The 24,171-nt window shown below is 42.1% G+C and overlaps 1 protein-coding gene across 1 annotated transcript; it reads right to left on the bottom strand.

Annotated features, from left to right (window-relative positions):
• Window positions 1-327: 327 nt before the first annotated feature.
• On the bottom strand, window positions 328-24,171 carry bmp7b (bone morphogenetic protein 7b). Its single transcript, XM_069140465.1, has 7 exons — window positions 23,511-24,171; window positions 7,521-7,713; window positions 5,884-6,032; window positions 3,777-3,980; window positions 2,648-2,724; window positions 1,237-1,347; window positions 328-929 (listed from the first exon to the last, which is right to left on the bottom strand). The coding sequence occupies exons 1-7, from the start codon at window positions 23,908-23,910 to the stop codon at window positions 780-782; spliced, it is 1,284 nt and encodes a 427-aa protein (XP_068996566.1). The 5' UTR covers window positions 23,911-24,171; the 3' UTR covers window positions 328-779.

Raw genomic sequence — 24,171 nt, 5'->3', positions numbered from 1 at the left:
ACACAAATCCAAGAGACTTTCCAGGAAATAAATACACTTGCTTTGTTTGAAAAAATTATTTACACGATATTGTACATAGAAACAATAAATTCCTTCCTCATCTCTCAGCCACACACACACACACACACACACACACACACACACACACACACACACACACACACACATATATATATATATATATATATATATATATATATATACATGTATATATATATATATATGTATATATATATATATTTTATATATATATATATATACATATATATATATACATATATATATATTTTATATATATATTTATATATAATAAACATCTACAGTAAAAGAATGAACTACAATAATTGTAATAATTATTGAAATAAACAAAAGATTGTTGACTGAATGAATATACAGTACAATCACTGCTTTAAATGTCTTGTATACACAGTAGAAAGCACAAACGTGTATGTGTGTGTGTGTGTGTGTGTGTGTGTGTGTGTGTGTGTGTGTGTGTGTGTCTGCGTGTGTGCGTGCGTGTGTGTGTGTGTGTGTGTGTATGTGTGTACTTGTGGCGAAGAGTCTTAAATTGGTTGAAATTCATGTTCGGCCACACAACAGTATGTTAACTTCAGGACAATCTTGAAAATGAAACAAGCTTTTTCCACAAAAGAACGTTCATAATATGCATGTACTATATTTCATGATTCATTCTCATGATTTCAAATGAGAGCAAGGGGAAGCCCTCACTGCTCATGAGTGTGTGCATATGCATGTGTCCATTTGCAGAAGCTGACAGTCTAGTGGCAGCCACAAGCTCTGACCACCATGTTGCGGTATTTCTTGAGAATGACGTTGGAGCTGTCATCAAAGTAGAGCACAGAGATGGCGTGGAGCTGGGTGGGGGCACAGCAGGGTTTAGGAACTGTATCTGGGTTGATGAAGTGAACCTGGGAAGAATAGGAGGAATCAGCTGTTAAATTCATCACAACTCCATGAGTTCTGACAAATAGTTAACAGGATGTATCACACAGGAGCACGAATGCTGCTGAAAATGATGCCCTTGCAACATTTGTTGTGTGTCACATCGCTGCCAAATCCCTGATGACAGCTTACACTAAAATACAGTCTGCAACTCTTTTGGTTGATTAAATACAGAAGTCTGAACAGCGGCTACATTGTCTTGACATTTGATGAGATGATTAGACTCTTAACATGACTGCTGCGTTTTTGTTTTCTGGTTTCATGGTTACTCACAAGGGTTTGCACAATGGCATGGTTTGTGGCGTTCATGTAGGAGTTCAGAGGGAAGGCACACTCTCCCTCGCAATAGTATGCTGCATATCCTTCTGGAGCGATGATCCAGTCCTGAGAGTGAAGACAGAGAGAAAGTCAAGTTTGGGAATTTTTATCAACCAGCTAGATTTATTTATATATATATTTAATGGGAAGAGGAGTTTTATGTATTTTCTTTCAGCCCTCAGTCATGTCTGCAGATCTTTTCAGGCTACGTACATGGTGCGATGAAAAAGTTCAGAGATTTTTCCATTTGTGGGGAATGGAGCGTAGCACGGAGCTAAACCTGTCATGTGTCAGTATTCCAATTTATCTTGCTTGATCAACATCCGCACCTTTAGTTATACATGTTGAGACCACTGGTACATAATCATTTGCAATTTCAACATAGACCTCAAACTCAGGAAAACAGCAACCGAAATGCTTCAGAAAGCTTATGGAAATTTAACAAGGAGCTAGGCAAGGTGTTTTGAGTGACATACGTGTTTTAAGAGGGGAACGTCACTGTCCAAGACCAAAGAAGGAACCTCTGGCCAAGAGCACAACCAAGAGTATGCTGGTGGTTTTCTTTGATTTTCTTGGGGTTGTGCAACATGAATTTGTCCACCACGGTCAGACTGTTAATGTTGAATTTTACTGTGACGTTCTGAGGCGTCTGAGGAAAAGCAATTGGTGCAAACGACCTGAACTGTGGCACGATGCAATTGGGTTCTCCCACAGGCTTATACTGGGCCAACAACTAGACCCCCCTCACCTCCGCCAGTCGCAGGATTTGGCTCCTTGCCTCCTTTCTGTTCCCTGAAATGAAGTTCAATCCCAAGGGTCACTGTTTTGACACCTTGGAGGAGATCTAGCGCGAATCGCAGATGGTGCTTGATGAGTTTACAGAATGTCACTACAGGGAATGTACTATGGGTAGTAGGAGCGCTGAGAGTGGTTTATCTCTGTGCAAGGGGACTACTTTGAAGGGGATGACGGACAGATTGAAATCAGGTTTTTGGTTGTTAAAATCACAGTCTTTTAACTTTTTGATCACACCTAGAGGGTTTGAACAGCCTTCACATAACCTGAAAGGCAAACCCAAACTAAAAAATTCTTATGCTAGCTCCTGTAGGCACAATGAAGCTGATCCAATGAATGCATCTGGAATTATTTTTAGTTGAAAGCCTTTCTTTTTTGGACATTAAAATGAGAGCATTCAGAGGAATTTTATCTGGTACACTGGTCTGAAATTGTAAAAGTGAAGTGGACTTGTCCCCTGTGGAAATCAAGTCCTTGGGCTCTAGCATTTAAAGGTGGTCATTCATCAGGATTCTGGGATAAGATTTAGCCAAGCCATTGTGGCGGCTCAGACATGGAATGGTTTCCGTACCTGCCACCCCAAGTCTCGGAAACTGACGTAGAGCTCATGCTTCTTACACGCCTGCTTCTGATCAGTACTGCTGTTTTCTGAGGAACAGACAGAGGAAAAAGAGAGAGATTATACTTCAGTACAAGAGCTGTTATTCTCTTCAGCTACAAGGGTAACTATTTACTGTAGTCAGACTCCAATTAGGCAGAAATGATAAAGAACAGACATAAACACAGCCAGTGTCCTCATACAAAACATTAACATTTAAACAATGACTGAAGGAAATCAGCTCCAGTTCTCAGCAGTTTGGTAATTGTTTCAAGTGAATGGGCCACCCTGCTCAGGGGTCACTCTGCTGGGCTTTGAGTTTCCACTAGATGAAACAGATGTGCGCACAGTTTAGCTTCTCCACATTTATCATAGCTCTTTTCTTCACTCATATCAACATTTCTTTTCCCTTTTACCCCGTCCATGTGGCAGAAAAGGATTGTCTGTTTTTTATCGAATGGTATCTCTTCTTCTGGTGACCTCTGGGGCTCTGTGGTACATTAGTTGCTGAAAGCGGTTCACATTGGAAATGATCATGAGCGACTGGTTCTCATCATCCAGTTAAAGACCAACGGTATCCAAAGTTCCAAACAGGACCATTTGGCCCATGTGTTGTGGCCCTGTTCCCCACAGCACACTGCAGATGTGTTCTGCCATGAAAGCCTGTGCTGCCTTACCTCCACGCAGGGAACTTGGCCCCAACTGCTCTGTAATGCTTGTGTAAATAAACAAAGACAGCAGAGGCACATTTGAAGCGCAGGCATTATAGTATAATGTTTCAGAGCCTCACATAAACACAGCCCTCTCACACCTCCTAAACAAAGACCTTGAATATGCATCACAGGTTTTGTCTTGCAGGAATCCCATCAGCTCCAGTAACAAAACTTTAGTATCTTTGCATAGTTGTGTATGTGTGTGCATGTCAATGAGTATGCTGCGTATGTTGCCCCTTGTACTTCCTCATAAGGACCATTCATCTGTGTTCCAATCCATGAATTCCTCACAGAATAAGCAAAAGAGAGATTAAACAAGGGGTTAGCACAGCACAACAACATAAATCAGCACTGAATATATACACAAAACACACACTTTCTGTGTTTACCTGCAATATTGGCCACTCGGAGTGCCTCTTGGCTCTTTGCCCCTTTGGAGCGGTTGGGATTTCGTTGTTTGGCCCCGCCTGGCGCTGAGCGGATGCTTCGCAGGTGCACCTCAGTGGCTTTGAAGAAGGCCACCATGAAGGGCTGTTTATTCTGAGGCCCACTGCGCCCAATCAGTCCTGCCACACGTGGATTAATACTCTCTCCTGCAGGGGGGGACAGAGAGAACAATACAGCAGGTGTTGGCAAGTCAAAGAAACCCAGATTGTATTCATACAGGGCGATGTAGAAAGGAGGAAGGTTGTGCTTTTGAAATTAAATGAGTGTATGCCCACTTAAGTTTATTTTTCATGCGTGTGCTTGTTTTTTTAAAACACGTTTGTTCTGTCTATAATGCAACATTCACTTGTAAAAATGATTTTCTTGAAAGGAATTCACCTTTCTCTTTTTTCTCAGCCCTCCTCCTCTGAAATGCCAAGAACAAACGCAGGACTGAACATCAAAGCCTCTCTGCTTGTGTTAGTCTGTGTGTCTGTGTGGGTGCGTTTGTGCACGCACGTATACATGCGCTGCTGCAGTGTCTATCTTGTTCTCGCACAGAAGAATGTGTGTCTGATCACTGTATGGTGGTAAATCTAGGCTTCTGGTCGCTGCTGGCGACAGGACGTCCCATGCGCCTGTCTGTACTTGCTCACCCATAAACCTTCATACCCAATTCAACATACAAACACACACTCGTGGATACAGCTTCTGCAGCTCACCCCTCCCACAACTTGAAAGGAATAGACTGTCTGTTTTCCTCACCTAACATGTAACATCCTGCCATGTGGTGAGAGATAATATTCTCATACACCGTCTTGTACTGCCCGCTGTTTGTTGATAAAGTTTTCCACTGACAAACATTTGAGTCTCATCATGACAAACTCCCGCTATGATGTTATCCTCAAGATAAGACAGTATATTTTCCACATGCCTGCTAATGATGATGCGGGTATAACAAATGATGGTGGTGATGAATGACTGATGATGAATGATGAGAAGTTGGGTTTGATTTATGTTTTCTGTGTGCACACAAAGAACAAATCCTATTTGTTGGCTTTTACAGCAATGGTTTAGACTTATGCATGTTACAGGGTAGTGCCAACCTTCGTGTCTGTTAAACATCCAGTGTTATCAGCTCCACAGTAATGTGGTAAGTGCAATTAACTTGGGTTTGTTATAGTGCTATTTTGACACTTAAATATAGCAGAAACTCGTTAATATTCTGAGCAGGCCGTGGAGGTGTAATTTGTGGTAACTGGCTGTATTTAATTCATAATTTCAATAACAGCACTTGTGCAATATTGAAGATGATTACCCCCATGTACACACAATGTGTACAACAACACCACAACAAATCTTATCTTTGAGAATATTTAAGTTCTTGTTTACACTATGGGAGTCTTGATTTATCTATACGATCATTTATCAGTTTTTTCATCCCCTGATGTGTGGTGCATTTTGAAGTGATTTTAAAAGCGCGAGATAAAACTACATTTAAAAGATTTTTAATATTCTAACCGTAAATTAGCAACAAATGGGGCTAGTACAAGCGACTGCTGCAAGCTAAGAATTTTGTTACTTGTACACAGGTGGAGGGTTGGACCTGTGGTCATTACAAATTTCCTATGACCTTCTTGACATGGAGATACTTTTCCATCATAATATTACTGCTTGTGGGATTCGTGACTGATTCTCTTCCCATTCAGCTCACTTTCCTCGGCCATTGTGGATTTTTGCTGAATGTTTCCTTACTTTTCCATTTTAAATCAGGAGATGCCGATCCACACAGTAAAATTAAGATTATGTCTGTAAACCCCTCAGAGTACACAAGCATTTGTGCAGATATTCGGTTCAGGCCAATCTCAAATCCAGAATGTCCCCTGCGATTGTTGAGAGGTGCGAATTGGACCCAAAATTGGTCTGGGGCCAGTTCAGGCTTTGTACTTTTGTCCTTTTGTCAATATCTGATGTATTTTCTTCATATACAGTATATTTTTGTGCAAAAATATACTGTAGGCCATCTGTGGCCTAAGTGCCAGGTAATTTACCATTATGAGTGACTCTCACCATTTGTGCTTTCCAGGGCTAGCTGTAGACCCAGGTTTCTGCCAGGGTTCAGGACCCAGTGGTTACTGGTAGCTGTCACATCGAACACCAACCAGCCCTCCTCTGCTGCCCAGATCACCCTTGAGTCCAACAGAAACAGGTCTGACTCCCTGAAAAGGGGACACAGAGGACACATTTAAAGTTGAATATGAACATGCACAATTTAAAAAAAAAAAAAAAAAAAGTTAAACCATGTGACAGATTGTAAGGCTAAGTGACTGAAGCACGAAGCGAAGTAATGAAGTGGAGAGAGGGAGTCAGAGGACTGTGACGGAGTGAAACAAAGAGCGTGATGGAGCAAGACAGAGAGCGAAGGAGGGAGGTGGGTAGGGCTCCAGATGGTGAGGCCCAGGGGAACACTTCATTTTCTTAATTGACAATAATGGCTTTATAAACGACCGGCCCTTTCATACACTACACACAGTCCATCACTGGCTGGAATTTAGTGGGAGAGCCAGGAAGCCGAAGACCCAGAGAGAGAGAGAGAGAGAGATAGAGATAGATAGAGAGAGAGAGAGAGAGAGAGCTAGAGAGCGAGAAAGAGAGAGAGAGAGAGTGTGTCAACACAGCTGTGGAAGAGAAAAAAAAACCTGTGTGAAAAGTAGTGAGAGGAATGGTTTTTATACAAGTCAGTCATATTGTCCAACAGTGAACTCTGGATTTTTTTTTTACTCCTTCACCATTGGAGACTAAAACCCCTTGTTCTTCATGTGACCATTCATGTATCCCGACCTATTTTCTGAGTGGGCAGATAGTGTGTCACAGAGCCCTGGTTCATTCATGTACCCAGGCATGTCTCTGGCAAAGGAATAAATGACTGTGTTGTTTCCTCTGGACAACAGAAACCTTTAAGAGGGGTTGAAGAGAGCAGGACATGGGCCATTCCAGAGTTACATACACCTTCTGGATGGTACAGATTAACCACATAGAGAAGGTGTGTCAAAATCGTAATCGATTCAGAGAAGTATTCAGACTTTAAAGACAAGATTGATAACTGCTAATTCTTGATTAATTTATTAATTCAAATGTCCCAGGGTGGTTCCTTGAAATTTCTTGATTTGTTAAGTCCAAAACCCAAATACTTAATTAGCAACAGGTTTTTTTTCACAAATATTTTGACATGTACAAGTAGGAAAACCACAGATATAAAATACAAAATGTCATTACAGTTTCATTAAACTTTTTTGGGTGCAGGTTTGTGTATGCTGGCACGCCATTAAACTGTTATGGCTTACTGATACACTCGAATAAAACAGAACCATCGTTAATGTGAAGTTTTGGTGCCTAATCCAAACAAACTGTGACCTTTTCACAATTTTAACCACTTGTTTATTACTGTTACCATGATGACAAAGGTCCGCTACGCCTGCCGCTTCTCCTCTCAAAGGGTCAAATTATCTGTTCTGTTGTTGAGATTTGAGGAAAATTGTAATGCATGTTGTTTTGGGGATCAGTGGAAATCATGTCGTTTCGGTATGAAGATATTTTGAAAGAGCTGCACTGCAAACATGACTTAACATGGATGTCAATCAATTGATCAACACAAAATTGATCATTTTTTTGGTTATTTTAACACATAACAATATACCCAAGCTTACCTGTCAGAGTGTTCCTCCAACACCTGGTAGACGCTGATACGGAAGGTCTCATTATCGTAACGTTCATGGATGAAGTCTTTGTATATTCGAAACTCAGCAGCAGTGACTGCCTCCCCCTCAGGGATTCGTGACAGATCGAATCTGAACTCTCGATGATGCCGCCGCACTGGTAGGAATTCCTTATCGTGCTCCACTGCAACAAAAAAAATGTAGAGAATGTTTTCTTTTCATATGAGCTATTTGCATCCCTTCCTTTAGCAGCATATATACATTTCTAGAGGCAGACACACAGGGCTAATATGACTTCACTTGAAACTAAAAGAGCCTTTTGTGTGGTATTTAGTGTCATCTTCCGGGAGGAAGAACTTTTTTTTTTGCAAAGGCAGAGAACAAATGTCTTTTCTTACAATATATTCTTCCTCAGCAGTCCATCAACCTCAGTTGTTAGTGTGTAGCAGACATAACTTGTCAAGACTCTGGGTCAGTCCCAGATTAAACACATATATATGCTGTACACATGTTGGCCTATGATTGAAACATTCATGAGGACTAGTGCCAGAGGTAACGCATCTGGTGCACACTGAGCGATGATAGAGAGATGCGGGCGGACTCTGACAGCTTTATGAGTCCCCCCCCCCCCCCCCCCCCCTTCATAGCCCCAGAGAGTCATCCAGTCTTGCCCTTCATCTGGTTTTCATGAGTTGGGGCTTCATGTTTGGTGTACCCCATCCCCACCCCTCCCCGCTCTCTCTCATCCCCCCATCCAAGCTCTCCAGCCCCTCCTGTACCTCCAAGATGTGCCCCTTCTGACCTTCCTCCTCTTATGTCCCAGCAGGACATCCCAGGGGTCAGTGCCTTGTATCTCCTGGGTCTCCCTCCACCTCCCTCATTATCAACTGTCAGACAGACCCCCCACACATACATGTATCTATAACATATACAAACAGATCAAAAAGACACAATAAATGACTTATTGAGCCAGATACCAGGGACATTTTATAAATTTGTTTGAGTTTGCCCTGATTTGATTTAGTGAACTGTGGCCTGCAGAAACAATTCATTAATTCATTAATAGATAGGGAAAAGATGACAACAATTTCACCACTGATCAATATTTAAATCATTTTTAAGCAGCGGCTTCTTTATTTTTCCCCTGATATGTATATATCTAAAGGATTAATTGAGTGGATGAAACAACATGAACAATGACGGACACAGTCGTTCTTTGAGCTAAATGCTAACATTAGTATGCTATCAGGCTCATATCGCCAGGTTAAAGAAGATTCCTAAGATTATCCAACTATTTTATTGGATAGTTCATCCTGCGGAGTACTAACAACTGATTAATCAATACTCCCCTTATGAAAATAATTGTTTACAGCTTACAGATAACGTCCACATACTCCTGCAAGACTGAGTCACAGCTAAGTGACAGAAGAAATCCTGCTGCCATCCTCAGCAGTCATCCATCAACCAACAGCCATTACTATTCAACAGTTGTTTATTGGAGTCGACTACCTTAGAACTTTAACACAAAAAAAAAAAAATCCCAGGATTTTTGCCATCATCATCATCATCATCAGACTCACATACTGTACGTGCGCTTACAGTTGTATGCAAAGAGCAAATTCAATATATTTTTTTGATTTTCAAAGTGAAAAGAAGTAAATATAACTAATGCAACAACTAAAAAAAAAAAAAAAAAACACATCAAAAATAAACCATTCTTCAAATCTTGATGCTATGTTTTGTGTGAAGGACTTAAAAGAAATAATTTAACATTAACTGTGGCATGTGTAAGTTTGCCCACCGTACTAAGTCAGTAATACACACATCTTTGGTGTTTAAGGCTAAAAAGGCTGAATTTGAACTTCATTTGTCCACAGCACTTGTTTCCAAAGGACACTGACTTATGCATACTTTAGACATTGACTTTTGTGATGAGGCTGCAAATACAGTTTTCTATTGATGACTATGTAGTCTCTGTGCATCAGAGTAGAAAGGTGCCGAAACGTTTGCACATGCCACATTAGTTGTTTTTTTTTCAGTTTATAAAATAAAAATAGATCAAATAATAATGCATTAGCAATTTAAGAACATTAAATTGTAAATGCTTGTTTCCTGCAGTGGTTTACTTTATCTCACCTAAAAAAAACTAAAAAAACATGGTAAAACTTTTGCAAACACACGCACACACACACACACACACACACACACACACACACACACACACACTACAGTTCAAAATATTTCTTGATGAGAGCATGCCAGCTGTCTGTAATATACGTGTGCAATGATGTAAATGTTATGCATGTTTTACTAGACGACTAGTGCAGTGTTATTTCCCAGTAGGATCTCTCCCCTGCCCCTTTCATTTATGCCTCTATTAAACCCAGTTGCTGAAGCACAATGTACAAAGGCAGCACTGTGAGATGATTGGCCAGAGCAGGAGTATAAGAAAGGATCTAATTACTCTTCAGCTGCTCTCTTTTGGCCATTGGATGGCCCAGCTTTAGGCCATCTAGGTTTGAAAAGTGTTTGACTCTTTCTAAAAACAGGGGACTTTAAGGTTATGTGGATTCTGCAACCTCATCAATTAAGCCTTAGTTACTTCATCCAGCTCCACTTATCTATTACCACTTATCTATCACATAATTAGAGATGCAATAACACACACATGCAAAGAGACACATTCACTGCGGACCACTCCATCAGCCAGAGCTTTCATCAAGCCCCCATCCTCCACATCACCATTTACAACACTACAGAGTGTGTTAACAATACATACAGCACATTCTACTAGGTTTTTCCCGACACCAACATTTTTGTAGTTTTTACAACTACCCCCAAAATCCTATGATTCTTGATATAAATTTTGATGACATGGCACAAGTGTGTTTCAACCTGAACTCTTATTTTATTTAAAAAAAAAAAAAAAAAAAAAAAAACATTCCAGAGTAGGATGGAGTATACTGCAGTGCCCACCTGCCTGAAATATAAAAATGCAAATAATAAATTTACTTAGTGTAATAAACAAGAAAAAATAACTTTAACTTTAATCTTATCATAGACTCCAACACTAATTATCTCCATGAACTGGCCAACGCAATGCCACTTTGTTTACACCTCCCGTTCGTCAATACCTTCAATATCCCTACATTAAGTCTGAGGTTCATAGGAGTCATCAGCTAGTTTACACCTCTACACCTGCAGCTCACCTCACAGTCAGTCTACTACACTCTTTATACTTTAAGGATTCGTCAAGGTCCAAGTTGGTAAAATTGTCTTATATTTTAAAAAGAGACAAAAAAGGAGAGAAAAAAAAAATTTCTTATTACTTTCATCATCTTATGTCAAACAAGGTTAAACCCATTCTTCAAATCGCCTAGGCCACGTCAGTAATTAATCATAACTGCTTTTCACAACAGGACATGAAAAGAGGAATGTAACAACGTAAGGACTGCCATTTTCCCGTCATTATCCATCCAGGAAACAATTACTTCATGCTTTTGGTAGCTTCTCACACATTTTCAGTTCTCACTCATATTCTCAGCTCCAAGGCCTGCTTATTCTTCTACCGCTCCGGAGACCTCTCCCTCTTCCTGAAGCCCAGTGCAGGTGCACTCCCTATGGGGAGAAAGCCAGACCTGTTCTCGAGCCCCCGGAGCAGCCGCCCGCCCTTTCACTGTAAAAGCTCTTTATCTTTGCTTATGAGAACAGCTGGATGCTGCTGTAAAACTCCCACACTAACTATTAGTCTCACATCACATTCCCATTCTTAAATGCATGAATTTCATCAGTGTAAAATTAGAAAATAGAAAAATAGAGCTGCCTGTAGAATGTCTCTGTCGGCCTTTGTCTCTTTGTTTCATTCTCTTACAGGCCGTGGCAGTATTGCAGTCATTAGATGAGGGGAAGAAGCACAGTTAAAGCCAAGTGGGTGCATTTATGATTTCCTCTGGGAGGAAGTGAGTAGCCATCGCCCCACCTGTGTCGCAAATACACACACACCACAAACATGGCGGACACACCCTCCGATGCTGCCTGAGCCCTTCATTCTGACTAGTCAACGTCCACATCGGTTGCGGCTCTTCACACGGACACACACGTCCACCCACACTCTACTGCGCACCCACACACACAACTATCACAAAGTATTGCCTGTGAAGTGAATGGTCTTGTGCGTCACAGCACGGTAACACAATCATTATGGGTTTTTTGTAATCCATAATTAGAGATGCAATAACACACACATGCAAAGAGACAAACACACACGAGCACACAAACGTATACACTTCCTCCGTGAGCTGCTTTTATCAGCGTGTCTGACATCTGATTCGCTTTTTCTACAAATGCTGATGGTGCACAGTCATCCCACATCAGTTGACTGCAGCAGGCCACACATGTGCACAGCGCCACACATCAGACATGTTGGGATGATAGTGACTCCTCCGTCCCTCAAGTCTACTCTCTGGTGCACCTGGCAACCATGAATTTATGAATGTAGCCACTGTAGTTTATTGTGAGTCAGTCCCACGTTCAGTACACCTTCCTGGTACTGTAAATATTTGCACCACATAATGCTGAAAAAATAGTCTCCAGCACTTACTGATTTACTCCTGTTGGAATAACATTTACCTAAAGTATTGTTTTGTATAACTTTTGGGGGGGGGGGGGGGGGAATGAAGTCATATATTTATTACCCTTTCTTAAAGGTCCAATATTTTAAACTTTTCTGGTGTTTTATTTGTATTCTTGCAAAAACCATCTCAGTATAATTTCACATCTCTGCTCAGCTTCTCTCTTGGCCTCTGCCAAAACAATCTGTTTTGTGTCTGTGACTTTAAGGCGTATTTATATATTGACTCTCGCTTCTGATTGGCTGACTCGCCTTTGGTTTTCTGTGGTTTTGTAGCTTCCTAGCTCCGCGACTGAATGACTGCTCGATGTTTTCTTCCAGATAAAAGGTTGGACAGTGGGCCGTGCTGAGGGGGGATATGAGCGTGACTTTGTGACATAACAAAATCACTGTGACATCACAAACTTACAGCGGTCCAAACTGGCTGTTCAAATGGCACAGTTGTTGAATAATTTTTTTTTCTGCATATCCCATCTGACTGAGCATTTTGACTCTTTTGTACCATTTATGTCTGACCTGCTTTATGATTTAAAAACCACAACAACAAAAAAAGAAAAGCTGAATGAATTCAGCCTAGGACCTTTCAAATTTGAATTTATATCCAGGCCTTGAGACAATCTGGGGGAATTGGAAAGTAGCTAGAGATAGTTTTGATCTGTGGGTTTTGACGTCATACATTAAATTGCAGAACATCACCCTTATCCTTTCTGCCTGCATGTGTTCTCTTTCATCTTGCCCTCTTTCCTCTCCTCCACTTCCTTTCCCTCTCCTCTGTCGGGCCTGTGGACCTAAGACACTTCTACGACACCTCAGGCTTCGGAGCAGCAGCGGACAGATCTGACGGCTCGCATTAGCCCAAGTGTCTGTTCAGCACCCTCACACCCCTCAGTCCTGCCTTGCACACTTCCGCTACTCAGCAGGGGGGAGATCTCACCCCTGGCACCACTCTCACTTTTCTCAACCGACAGCTTAAGCTTCGCCCCCTCCCGTCCCACCTTAAGCTCTCTTGGGTTAACCACCGCTATCTGCAGCTCCTTCTACATCCCTATAGAGCTCATTAACTCTAATAACACACCTGGTACCCCAAACCATAAACCAATAGTCAGCCAAATCAGGGTCAGATAATTTCAGGGCTGCACTGAATCATGCAAATTTAACTGATGTGCCATACAAATCTGTCTCTTTCTTTGTTTTTCGGTTGCTGTCATTCCAGCGATGTTTTAAATACAGCACTGGGAAAAAAGTAAGTCATAGTTTCCGTAAGCTAAAAGGAGACGGCTAAAGAAAAGCGTATTGCAAGAAAGGCGTAGATTGCTCAAGATGTTTATCCTAAAAAGTGTAAAAAGAGTTTGATCTCTTGGGTACAGAGTGAGTGCCCACAGTGGAGCGATTACCACGTTAGGAAACATCCTGCCCGCTGGCGACTACTGATGACATCATGCCTGCGTGATGTATTTATACTGCTGTAGAGCCTGACAGCACTGGGTCCCCTTGGAAAGGGTCAACGGAGTTTCATGCTATAACTTACTCACGCGTAACGATCATTAACTTGCTGCAACGTGTGTGTGCGTACGAGTGTGCATCTTTGTGTGTGTGCGTACATGTGTGTGTCTTTGTGTGTGTGTGTGTGTGTGTGTGTGTGTGTGTGTGTGTGTGTGTACATAGTCACATGCCTTCAAGTAGAAACAGTAACCACCGGAAGAAAAGACTTCACGTTTAAGACTTGCGGTCAAACCAAACTTTTTTGAGTTTCTAGCTTGAAGGCCTTTGAGAGGTTTGAGATTATATTCACAGCAGCTTTGCAGACCTCCTTCTCTCCTTCTCGCTGCTGCCATCAAACCTGCTTGCCCTCTACACCCATAAACTGTAGTGCAGGGTTCCACCTCATGCTTCGCTGGGCATCATGGACCAGAGATTTATACTTGATATGTAACAGCCTGAAACTGACAGTAATGTACCTGATTCTAATGCCTTTCTGTGGTGCTTTCTTTCTCACTAACCTATATATACTGCAGGCCTATTCAAGTAGTGCCCCGTGGGCTCAATATGGCCCTTTTGAATTTGAATCTGGCCCCTGTGAGATAGCTGTCAAATCAGGCAGAACCTTCGACATATAAGGATATAAGCAGGTAGCTGTTTGCATCTTGAGTCATAGATAATCTATTGGGTAACCTTGTTGACAGGATATTGTAGAAACGGGGAGGATCAGGGAAACTGTGTGTGTGTGTGTGTGTGTGTGTGTGTGTGTGTGTGTGTGTGTGTGTGTGTGTGTGTGTGTGTGTGTGTGTGTGTGTGTGTGTGTGTGTGAGTGAGTGAATGAGTGAGTGAGTGTTAGCGTTAACATGTGCTGTGATTGACTGTAACAGGACTACACCCGCTCTGTGCCTGCCATCCGCTCAGTCAAGCCTCACGTTGCACCCTTGGCTGACGGGCCACAGACAAACTCAGGTTAACTAAGCTAACATCAAAGTTCAAAAGCTCTTGAAGGTCAAGAAATGTAAGAATTGCCAATTCCAGACTGAATCGACTGACGAGTATTTATTTTCTTTGCCAGCCGCCAGTGTCCTGCGCTGCTTTCAAGAATCAATCATAATGATACCATTTTAGTGAAAGTAAAGCAATGCACATGACTAGTTTATTCCATGTAGTAATATATCCATAAACATGATACTGTTAGAGTTGTCTGTAGCAGTTGATTGAGCATTCTCGGTGGCCCACTAGCTCTCGGTAGTTTTCCTAATAAGCCCACTTGCTTTTGAAGTTGAATAGCTCCACTGTACTAGCTACACAGATACTTCTGTTTTAAAGGAATAGTTTGGCATTGCAGGGAATGCACTTATTCACTTTCTGGTGGAGAATTTGGACGAGAAGATCAATACCACTCTCATATCTGTCATATCTAAAGCAGCAGGGTAGCTGAGCTCGCCTGGCTTTGTGCAAAGGTAACAAAAACACTTCAGTTTTTATACGAATAAAACGCTGAGTTTCAGAGTGCTTCAAGTTGGATTTTGTTACCTTCGGATTTAGCCTGGGAAGGTGTTTGCACTTGTTTCCTGTCTTTGTATCGAGTTAAATTAGCTGGCTGATCGCTAAAGCTCCAAAGTTGATAAACATGAAACTAATTAACTGCTGCCACACCAGTGAAATAGAGGTCCGTAGAATTTTGTTTCTGCTGCTCACCTCACTGAAAAATTACATTTAAAAGAATCTCTTTGCAGCCTCAGTGTTTATAGTGTGCCAGACAAGACACACAATGAAATACATTTTCTTCAATACCACTAGTGGAAAGGGAGAAAATTTTTTAATTGTATATTTATATACATCAGCTGAATCTGAAAAGCAAATTGAGTCTTCCTGAATATTTGAACCTAGACATCAACATGTTCCCTCTGAGGTCTGCTGAGATAGATTGTAGCCTATATTCGTGTGAAGCAACAAAGAAACCACATCCTAAATCTTCAGCAGTCTTTGTTGTGTGGTGTTGAGAGACAGGGATGAAGGAGTGTGAAGCGATCAGTGCCAAGCAGTGAGGGAGTTCTCTCTGTGCTAATGTCACCATCCGCATTTCATTTAACTGCAGGATTTAACAACTCGGAGACGTGGAACCACAGCCATTCAGTTTCCCCCACTCACTCACTCTTGCCCTCATCCCCTTGTTTTTATGTTCTTTAATTTTGTGGCCACAGGGGCCACACCCTCCTCATCCTGCCAAGCCACCTCTTATTATAGACCTCAGGAAAATTCGCATACAATACGCACATCGGCACAAGCAGAAACTTTTTTTTTTTTTTTTTTTTTTTTTTTTTTTTATAGTTTTCTCCTGCATCCCAGTGTGACATCTTATGCACACATGATGGGCACATTGGCACCCTGATTTTAACAGCTTGTTGTTTATTTTGTTTAATCACAGCCCATTCCTTTTTAAAGTAAACACAATATCCAGGGAAGAAACACAGCTGCACACTTGCCTAACTAAACAGAAACCTGCTACAGCCATATTTTAAGCTACACAGATGCAATATTTCATCACTTATCATAAAACCACTTGCGTACAGTTGTTGCTTTGCTTTTACAAGCTTTGATTTGGCTGTTGGAGCCTGGTGAGGAATCTGGTCAGTATTATGGGCTTCCGCTAACGCAATCTTCCGCCCGGAGAACTAACACACATCACAGAGTGCAGCTGGTGACTGGGCAGGGTAGGTGGCTCTAAAATAGTGTTTTACTATTCACAAACACACATAACTGCTCTAACACGAAGGTCTTCAGGCACATGATGTTCCCACAGGGAAAATAAATAAAGAAGGAAATGCGCTCGTTGTAAAGAAATGCATGGCATCTATTTGTGATCCACCTTTTCCCTCTCCTCTCCTCTTTCCTAGACCTTTCCTCTCCTCTCTTTCCTTTTTAGCGTCTCCACTTATTTCATTCCTCCTCTCCTCTATGCCCTGTCAGTTCCCCAGTACCAAGCAAAGAGTGTTGTATTTGTTTTTGCTGCAGCGGAGCTATTGGTCCCAGGATCTCTGGCTGTGCTCTGGCCCACATCTGCCCTCTCAGCCTCACTGCTTGGTACCCGCCGTCATGAAAGTGCAGGGGAGTCTTAGATGCTGCTGGCCACTGATAAGACAAAGCCAAAGTATCCCACATGATAGAATAGCTCACGTAAGTGCATCAATCGCCTTTGTACGACGTATATGCATTTTAGAGTTGTTGTCTATTGTGTCAGTTATGGCAAAGTTGGAGCCATAGAGTGACAAAAGAAAGATGCAGAGTAGGAGAGTGTAATTATTGGAGAAGCAAAAATGAGCCCAACATTCCTGGCAATGAAGGAGGTCCGTCCATCACTGGAGCAGAGCTAGAACGCCCGCTGCGTAGTACATCTGGGCTTTTTGACCACACGCCACATTGTCAAATCCCACCCGCGGAGTGTTTCATCATCTCTCCCAGCAAGTGCCTTTGCTGGGCCAAGTGCACAGAGGCTCTGCTATGTACATCCAGATGTCATTCTGGACTCCTGGGTTCAACAGGTGAATCTGAGAGATTATAAATGGAAAAAACAACAATATGATTTTCCTGGATCACGGCAGCTGTGTACTTTGTAAAGCTGCCTGAAGCTTATTAGCGGAAAGACTCTTTGTCTCCATTCGTGGTATTTATTTACACACCAGACCTCGATATATTACGTCAAATCGTGGAGTACATTAAGAGAAATTACCTGACAGGAAGGAAGGGCTATCTGTACCAACTGTTACATTCCTCTGCTTCTGCTCACTCCCTGCCCAGCAGAAGGCAATAAAACATGCACTAAATAACACTAATTAGCTCCAGAAACATTCCTTTTGGCCTTAAAAAAAAAAAAAAAGTGAACATGCTTCTTTCTTTCACCGCAGTTGTAGGCATGCATGTACATACACATGCATGTGCTTTTCTTCTGCTGGGAGTGTACACAGAAGCGATTACATAAATCTACAGGAGGGAGAAAGGCGTACTAACAGCGTCAAGGACTGCCTGCATGCACAGGGGAAAGACTGGCCTTCAACACATACTTTGTAGGCCAGACTTTTTTCTGACCCTCATGTGACAAGCCTCCTCAAACACAGCCGCAGAAGCAGCTTCTGGTGTGAGATGGAAGGATGTTGATGACCAAATTCATCGGTGTACAACTACTAAATAATGGACAATAGCTCAATGTGTGTGTTTATGAGAGAGAGGCAGTGACAAATGAAGTTGAGAGAAAGGGAATGCCGTGCTTTGAGTTCAGAGAAAGTGTGTGTGTGTGTGTGTGTGTGTGTGTGTGTGTGTGTGTGTGTGTGTGTGTGTGTGTGTGTGTGTGTCTGTCTCTCTGTATGTGTGTATGTGTGAGAAAGAGGTGGGGAGTGGAAAAACATACAAAAGAACTTGAGAAAGTGTTGAAATGTTTTATGCCTGGGAGCACAGGAGGTTTAAACCCCTGGAGGTGAGGGCCAGAGCAGGAGGTTGGAGACCAAACACCACACAACACTACTGGGACCGTATGATAACTAACTGATTAAAAGTAGGCCGGTGCTGATAATCAACGCTGTTGGTTCAGGAGGGTAAGCAGAGAAATCTGGTATCAGATGGTCCTGCGTGTAGGACAGATTGGACACTCGGCCAGACATGATGGTGGAGGTTGAGCTGAGGGGACTTGTTGGACTCTGAAAAGATAAAGTTTCTCTGCACAGCTGCTTTGGCCTGCAGACAGAGGGAAACATCGGTATTAACCTCCGCACCACAGGCAGCCCACTGAGAAGAGGAATGTGAGAAGCAATAGAAAGAAGGGTGGGGAGAGAATGAATGCGAGATATGAGTATGTTTTAAAAAAAAGATACATCAGAACTCTGCAGTGGAAATGGCACGAGGAGACCACTATCAGCTATAAAACTAGACCTGCGTGCCTCTAGTGTGACTGTAGCATGACACAACTGCTTCCGCGCATGCAGCCGTGAGTGTGCGAGCTGGTGACACAATACTGTCTGAGAGCCAAAGCCTCTAATATAGCCATACTAATTTGCCTGTTAGACATTTCTCCCCCTTCTCTGCTCTCCATTGTCTTGCTATTAACACATACTATAAAACAGAAAGAACTGGCAGACACTGGTGTGGCAGCTCCTGCGGGAGCAGACAGAGGGCCATGAATGGTGCAGGGCCAGGTGGTGCCCTGTCAGGTCACCAAGGTAACACAGAGGATAATTACCTGCTAGTGCACTGACTCACTCAGCAGGCCAAGTAAGATACTTCTCTATTCTCTGATCACAGCCTCAGCTCATGAGTTAAATACAGGCAGAGCTTTAACATGACACGCAACTCTACACGAAAACTGTTCACAGTGTGCAACATCATGACTGTGAGAGATTTACATTTCAAATTTTGCACATTGCAGCAATGAGAGAAAGAAAGCAGAGGAGCTTTGTTTGTTTACTGCGTTTCAACTCGGTTTGGTGAGATGTATCACATCTGGTGCTGATTAACAGCAGCAGAGCACTGAACAATTAAATGCACCCTGGTAGCACGTGTTTTTTTGTGGCTTGATATGCTCACGTTTTAGACGCTTTTACTTTACAACTGCACCCCTTCTGAGTATAAAGACATCAGGGATTACTCACATTATTACTGTTACACATGCAGAGACTCACCCGTTTGGGTTTAGCTGTTGAAAAAGCCACAAAATGAGCCATCAGCTTTTTATATATGAACATCTATAAAGACTCAAACACATAGAAGGACGTACGCACTGGGGAACTATTTCACTATTATTTGTGGACAACTCACCCATCGCTGCACGTGCACATACATACACACACACACACACACACACACACACACACACACACACACACACACACACACTAATAGAGAGAGACTGAGTCATTCTTTGGCTATCCTCTTTAAAATGAAGGCCGGTGACAGTTAGTTAGTCATAGGTTGTGGGATGGACAGTGTGCTCGATGCTTTACTCTTAATCCCTGTGCAAAGCTGTGGTAGTCTTTTGATATACTAACTTTACTTGGCACAGTTTGCAATGTACCTCACTTCCATTTAATTTTTGAAGGAGTTCGACAGATTTTTTTTTTTGACAGCTGTTGTAGTCTTTACCTGCTTCTCCTGTTTACTAAAGCATCTAATCTCACAGCACCACACACGTTTTATGAGAGCCCGGTAGTAGGTCTTTTGTTGCTTAATTGTTTAAAGCTTTGAGGAGCATTACTGCCACCTCCTGATTGTAGAAACACATTATTACAAGGAACCAATAAAAACAAGCAAAAATATATTTTTCAACATGACATGACAATAGTTGCATAAACTATTTAATTTTTCTATGACTTATTGACTAGTTAAAAATTCAAAAATCATGACCCATTCCTACTCTATAAAGTGCTGATACTCTTTTTGGAAATTACTGAAAACCTTAAAAAAGTCAAACTGTATATTTGATTAACGTCTTCAGTACGAACCAATGGGCATGTAGCTGGTTGCCACAGATGAGGGTGTTTCAGAAAGTTTTAAAAGACAGACTAGATCTTTGAGAATTGTTCAACCATAGGAAAAAAAAATAGCATAAGTGCTCTCTTGTTCTTTACTTAGAGCAATAACATGATAAGACCATATCATTACAATATGGATGTAGTAAGTGTGGATAAACCCTTACATTTAATTCTGGCCTTAGTGTAGAGTTGTCTTTAACACACTGTCACAAAGCTTTGTTAATCCATGGTTACATGAGAACAGGGAAAATAAGGAAGCTGTGACTAACACACCTCATGATGATAACATCTTACAGTAAAAGACTATAACACCCCTCACACACACACACACACACACACACACACACACACAGAAGCACAGGTGACGATGTTGACCTTTCAGTCATCCAGGATGCAAATAGCAGACGTCCAAGTCACAGTCCTTTTCTGTAGGAGAGGTGTAAATGGGTATTTCGGGTTGGACATTCTGAGTGTTTGTGTGTGTGCCTGGTTGGCTGACAGTCATTTAGTAGAGTTTAACATGGACTGAACTGAACTGTAGCTTAGCACAGGCCAAAGTAGTGGCCAAAAGGCCTGGAAGCTGTGGTTTGTTAAAGAGGAAATGCTTAAATGCACAGTGGCTGAGGGCTAATGTTGCCAGAGACCATGGGGACCACATTAAATTATTATGACAGACCGACAGACCGACAGACAGACAGACAGACAGACAGACAGACAGACAGACAGACAGATTTCATTGTATTTTCTGTTGCCATCTTGAGACCCAGGGAATGTGTGTGTTGCGTTAACTTGCTGGCATGTTAACATGGCATGTCCCAAACACACCCAGTGGCTTGGTGACCTGTGTTGCATGTAGCAGCGTACATTCTGAATGTATGCTGTAAGCCATTTACACAGCTGGGCTTTTAAACTGAGGTGACTCAGTGAGAGGACGTCCCTGGCCTGGGGTCTGTCCCAAAGCCCACACCCACCCAGAGCCGGCTGCTCTGGACTCTGCACAACTCACACAAGCTGACAACAAAGTGTATCGGCTCCCTTGAGTGGCAATCAGTAAGAAGGAGCAAGAGCTGGAAAAATATTTTTTATATCAAGGCATTGGGTGGCTCAGGCACTGAGATGTTCTTTGACTTTGATGAGTTGTGAACATCAGAAATAAAGAGCCATTCCTGTCATAGTATTTGGGCTTAAATAGAAATACAATCCATGACAACAGGCCTCTCAGGAAGCAGTAACCAGGGTACAAAGTCTGACTAATATACCTTGGCTCGGTATGGAGGTATGCAGAGTTTTGAGGGACAGTTTTTAAATAAAAGCCACACTCATTTTGCGCTCGGACAATCTAAATAAGAAAACAAAAACCACAACGAGCAAATGTGGAAAGGAAGGAATTTGGAAAGGAAATAGTCAATCCATTTGATAGCCATCACTTTCTTCTCTCTGTGTCCCTCTCACTCTGTCTCTCTCTCACGTGAAGGATAATGAAACAGCACATTATCTGCTGTTTTGAATCAGGCTACGCGGACAAATATTCGATGGTGTCACAGGAGACTCAGGAACAAACCTAACAATGAACCCTACTGACAAATGCAACACGTGGCAGATGCAGTGACAAACGCCCACTTCTCCAAATGAGTGACATCTATGGGAACACTGAACATGTGCCATCAAGAAGACTCAACTTGAGCAAACGCCATTAGTTAGTATTACATTAGCTACAAGATTTCAAGAAGATAGTGTGACTTTCTGTCCATGATACTTATTAAATAGATATATTTTCCCAAGCCGATGTAAACCATCTTGCAAAGGTTTTCTGTCTGATATTTGCAGAATGGACCAAGTTTTTCTCTCATGATTCTCAAAAGCTCGTTTTTTTCTTGCAGCCTTGGCCCTTGACTTTGCGAGGCCCTTGACTTTGCGAGGCTCTGTGGTCAAATCCATCTGTGTCACAGCCCGTCAAAAATAGTCACAATGCAGCAGCTCCCACAGTAATTACATAGTGCAGTGGAGGAACCAGTGTCACCTCCCTCTCTCTTGCCAAAACGCTCCAACAATGATCTTTCCAGGATTTAATGTAAACTTCCAACTCTTTGCAGAAATTCACAAAAGTCCTGTTGGCTTCCAAATGTTTAACTACAACATATTCCGGCTCAGGATTTGATTTCATGTTTTGTTTTGTATCAAATTAATACACTGCAGCTACTCATCTGGAACATAAAGCAAATGGAGCTGTTTCTGATAATGTACGAGTTGTTGAGCAAATTTCATTATAATGACGTGTTTATCTATCCATGTATCTGACACTGCTCGCTGATGTTGTGATGATTTGCGTTTAACAACCTCTGACTGTTGCTGACAGTATTAAAATAGCTCAAGACTGTTTGATTTGAATAAACATTCTGATAAGATAAGCGCAGTGTTGAGGAAGCAACATTTAACAAAACGATATATACTGGAGTGAAGTGCACCTGCAACATTACAACTCCTTTTGTGAGCAACTGAATCGGATTAAACAAAGTTCAGATCATCATTGGGTGGCATTATCTTGTGGTCTGAGGGATGTCTTCAGATTAGAGTGAAGGGAGGACCCAGTGCACTTTGAACCCACTCTACTGTTGACTTGCTCATTCTTTAGATAACACATTGCTGACATATTAGCTGCTTGCCTGGTCCATCATCCACAGCTCGAGCACCTGAACATTAGAGCTGGCTGCACAGCTGTTTAACAGAGGGGGACACAGGAATGTGACAGTCCTATTATTAGCTGGATATACCTGCACCTAGTTGTAAGCAAACATGGTTGTTGCGCTGGTCTCCTGTGTGTGCATGCAGGTGTAATGTGCTGCTCCTTTCATTGAACTAACAAGATAAAATGTCTCTATAATGATTCTGCCCTACCACTTTTGACTCATAGATATCCTGTGACTAAAGCATCTAAACACCACTTAGTTGCATCAAGTGAAGGGAAATACTTAAAAGGAATTAATTATCCCTGCTAATGAAGCCCAGTCAGTAAATTATAAGCCTTTGATGATCCTTTGGCGGATACTTAAAACTAAATGTGCGTGATAATACTGTGTACTTAAAAAATAATCCTCTTCACTGTCCTGGTTATGTGTTTGAGATTCAAAATAGTGACCTTGTCATCCAGATTTTTTTATGATGAAAATAGTCTTGAGAACTGAATAACTGGACTGAAGGTGCATAATGATGTTAAAATAGCTCAAGACCATAATTGTTTCTATCATTGTAACAAGTCGATTGTTTTCCAGTGGTTTGTTTTGTCTGGGAGATTTTTTTGGAAAATGGATTTTCAGAGTAAGACATTTTTCAACAGTAGAACAGATTGCCTACCTAAATTCACAAAGCTCATCACCATGTCTGCATCGTTCAGGAAGTTGTTGTCTTGCAGGCTGGCTATCGGGGGCCCCTGCGTGGTGAAGACGGGCTTGTAAGGGTAGGAGTATCTGTCCTCGTCCCCCTCTATGGACATGGCGTTGTACAAGTCCAACATAAACATCGGGGCAGCATTGTGCTTTCCATGGAGGTGGGGTCGCGGCCGGTGCGGCAGACCCAAGATCGACAGGATCTCCCGCTGCATCTCTCTGCGCTCCTGGCTCTTCAGCCGACGGTGGATGAAACTGGAATGGAACTCATTGTCCAAAGTAAAGTTCGTAAACGCGGTATCCGCCAGGACACAGTAGCTCCAAACCAAAAGCAAAGCAGGAGCGCGTCTATCCAAAATCGGTGCCATGGTGCTCTCCGTGCGTAATTGCGCCCAGTTCTGTTCAGCGAAACTCTGAGAACTGGATATTGAACTTTTAGCAACGGGCAGCCTGTGTTCAATATCCAAAATCAGCTGCGGACCCTCATGTTGAGGGAAGTGCTCCAAAATGAAACATCAACTTAACTTCAAAGTCCTTTTATTGATTGCTTTTCTGGACGGATTGTGCTCGCGTGGACCTCGGTCCTCATACACAACCTGTGGTCAAAAGCTACCAAGTGTAGTGCAACT

Source organism: Embiotoca jacksoni, unplaced genomic scaffold (genome assembly GCF_022577435.1).
Source record: "Embiotoca jacksoni isolate LCO1_2020_lvr unplaced genomic scaffold, fEmbJac1.0.p SCAF_9, whole genome shotgun sequence".
Lineage (NCBI taxonomy): Eukaryota > Metazoa > Chordata > Actinopteri > Embiotocidae > Embiotoca > Embiotoca jacksoni.
This window is presented reverse-complemented; position numbering and strand designations above follow the sequence as displayed.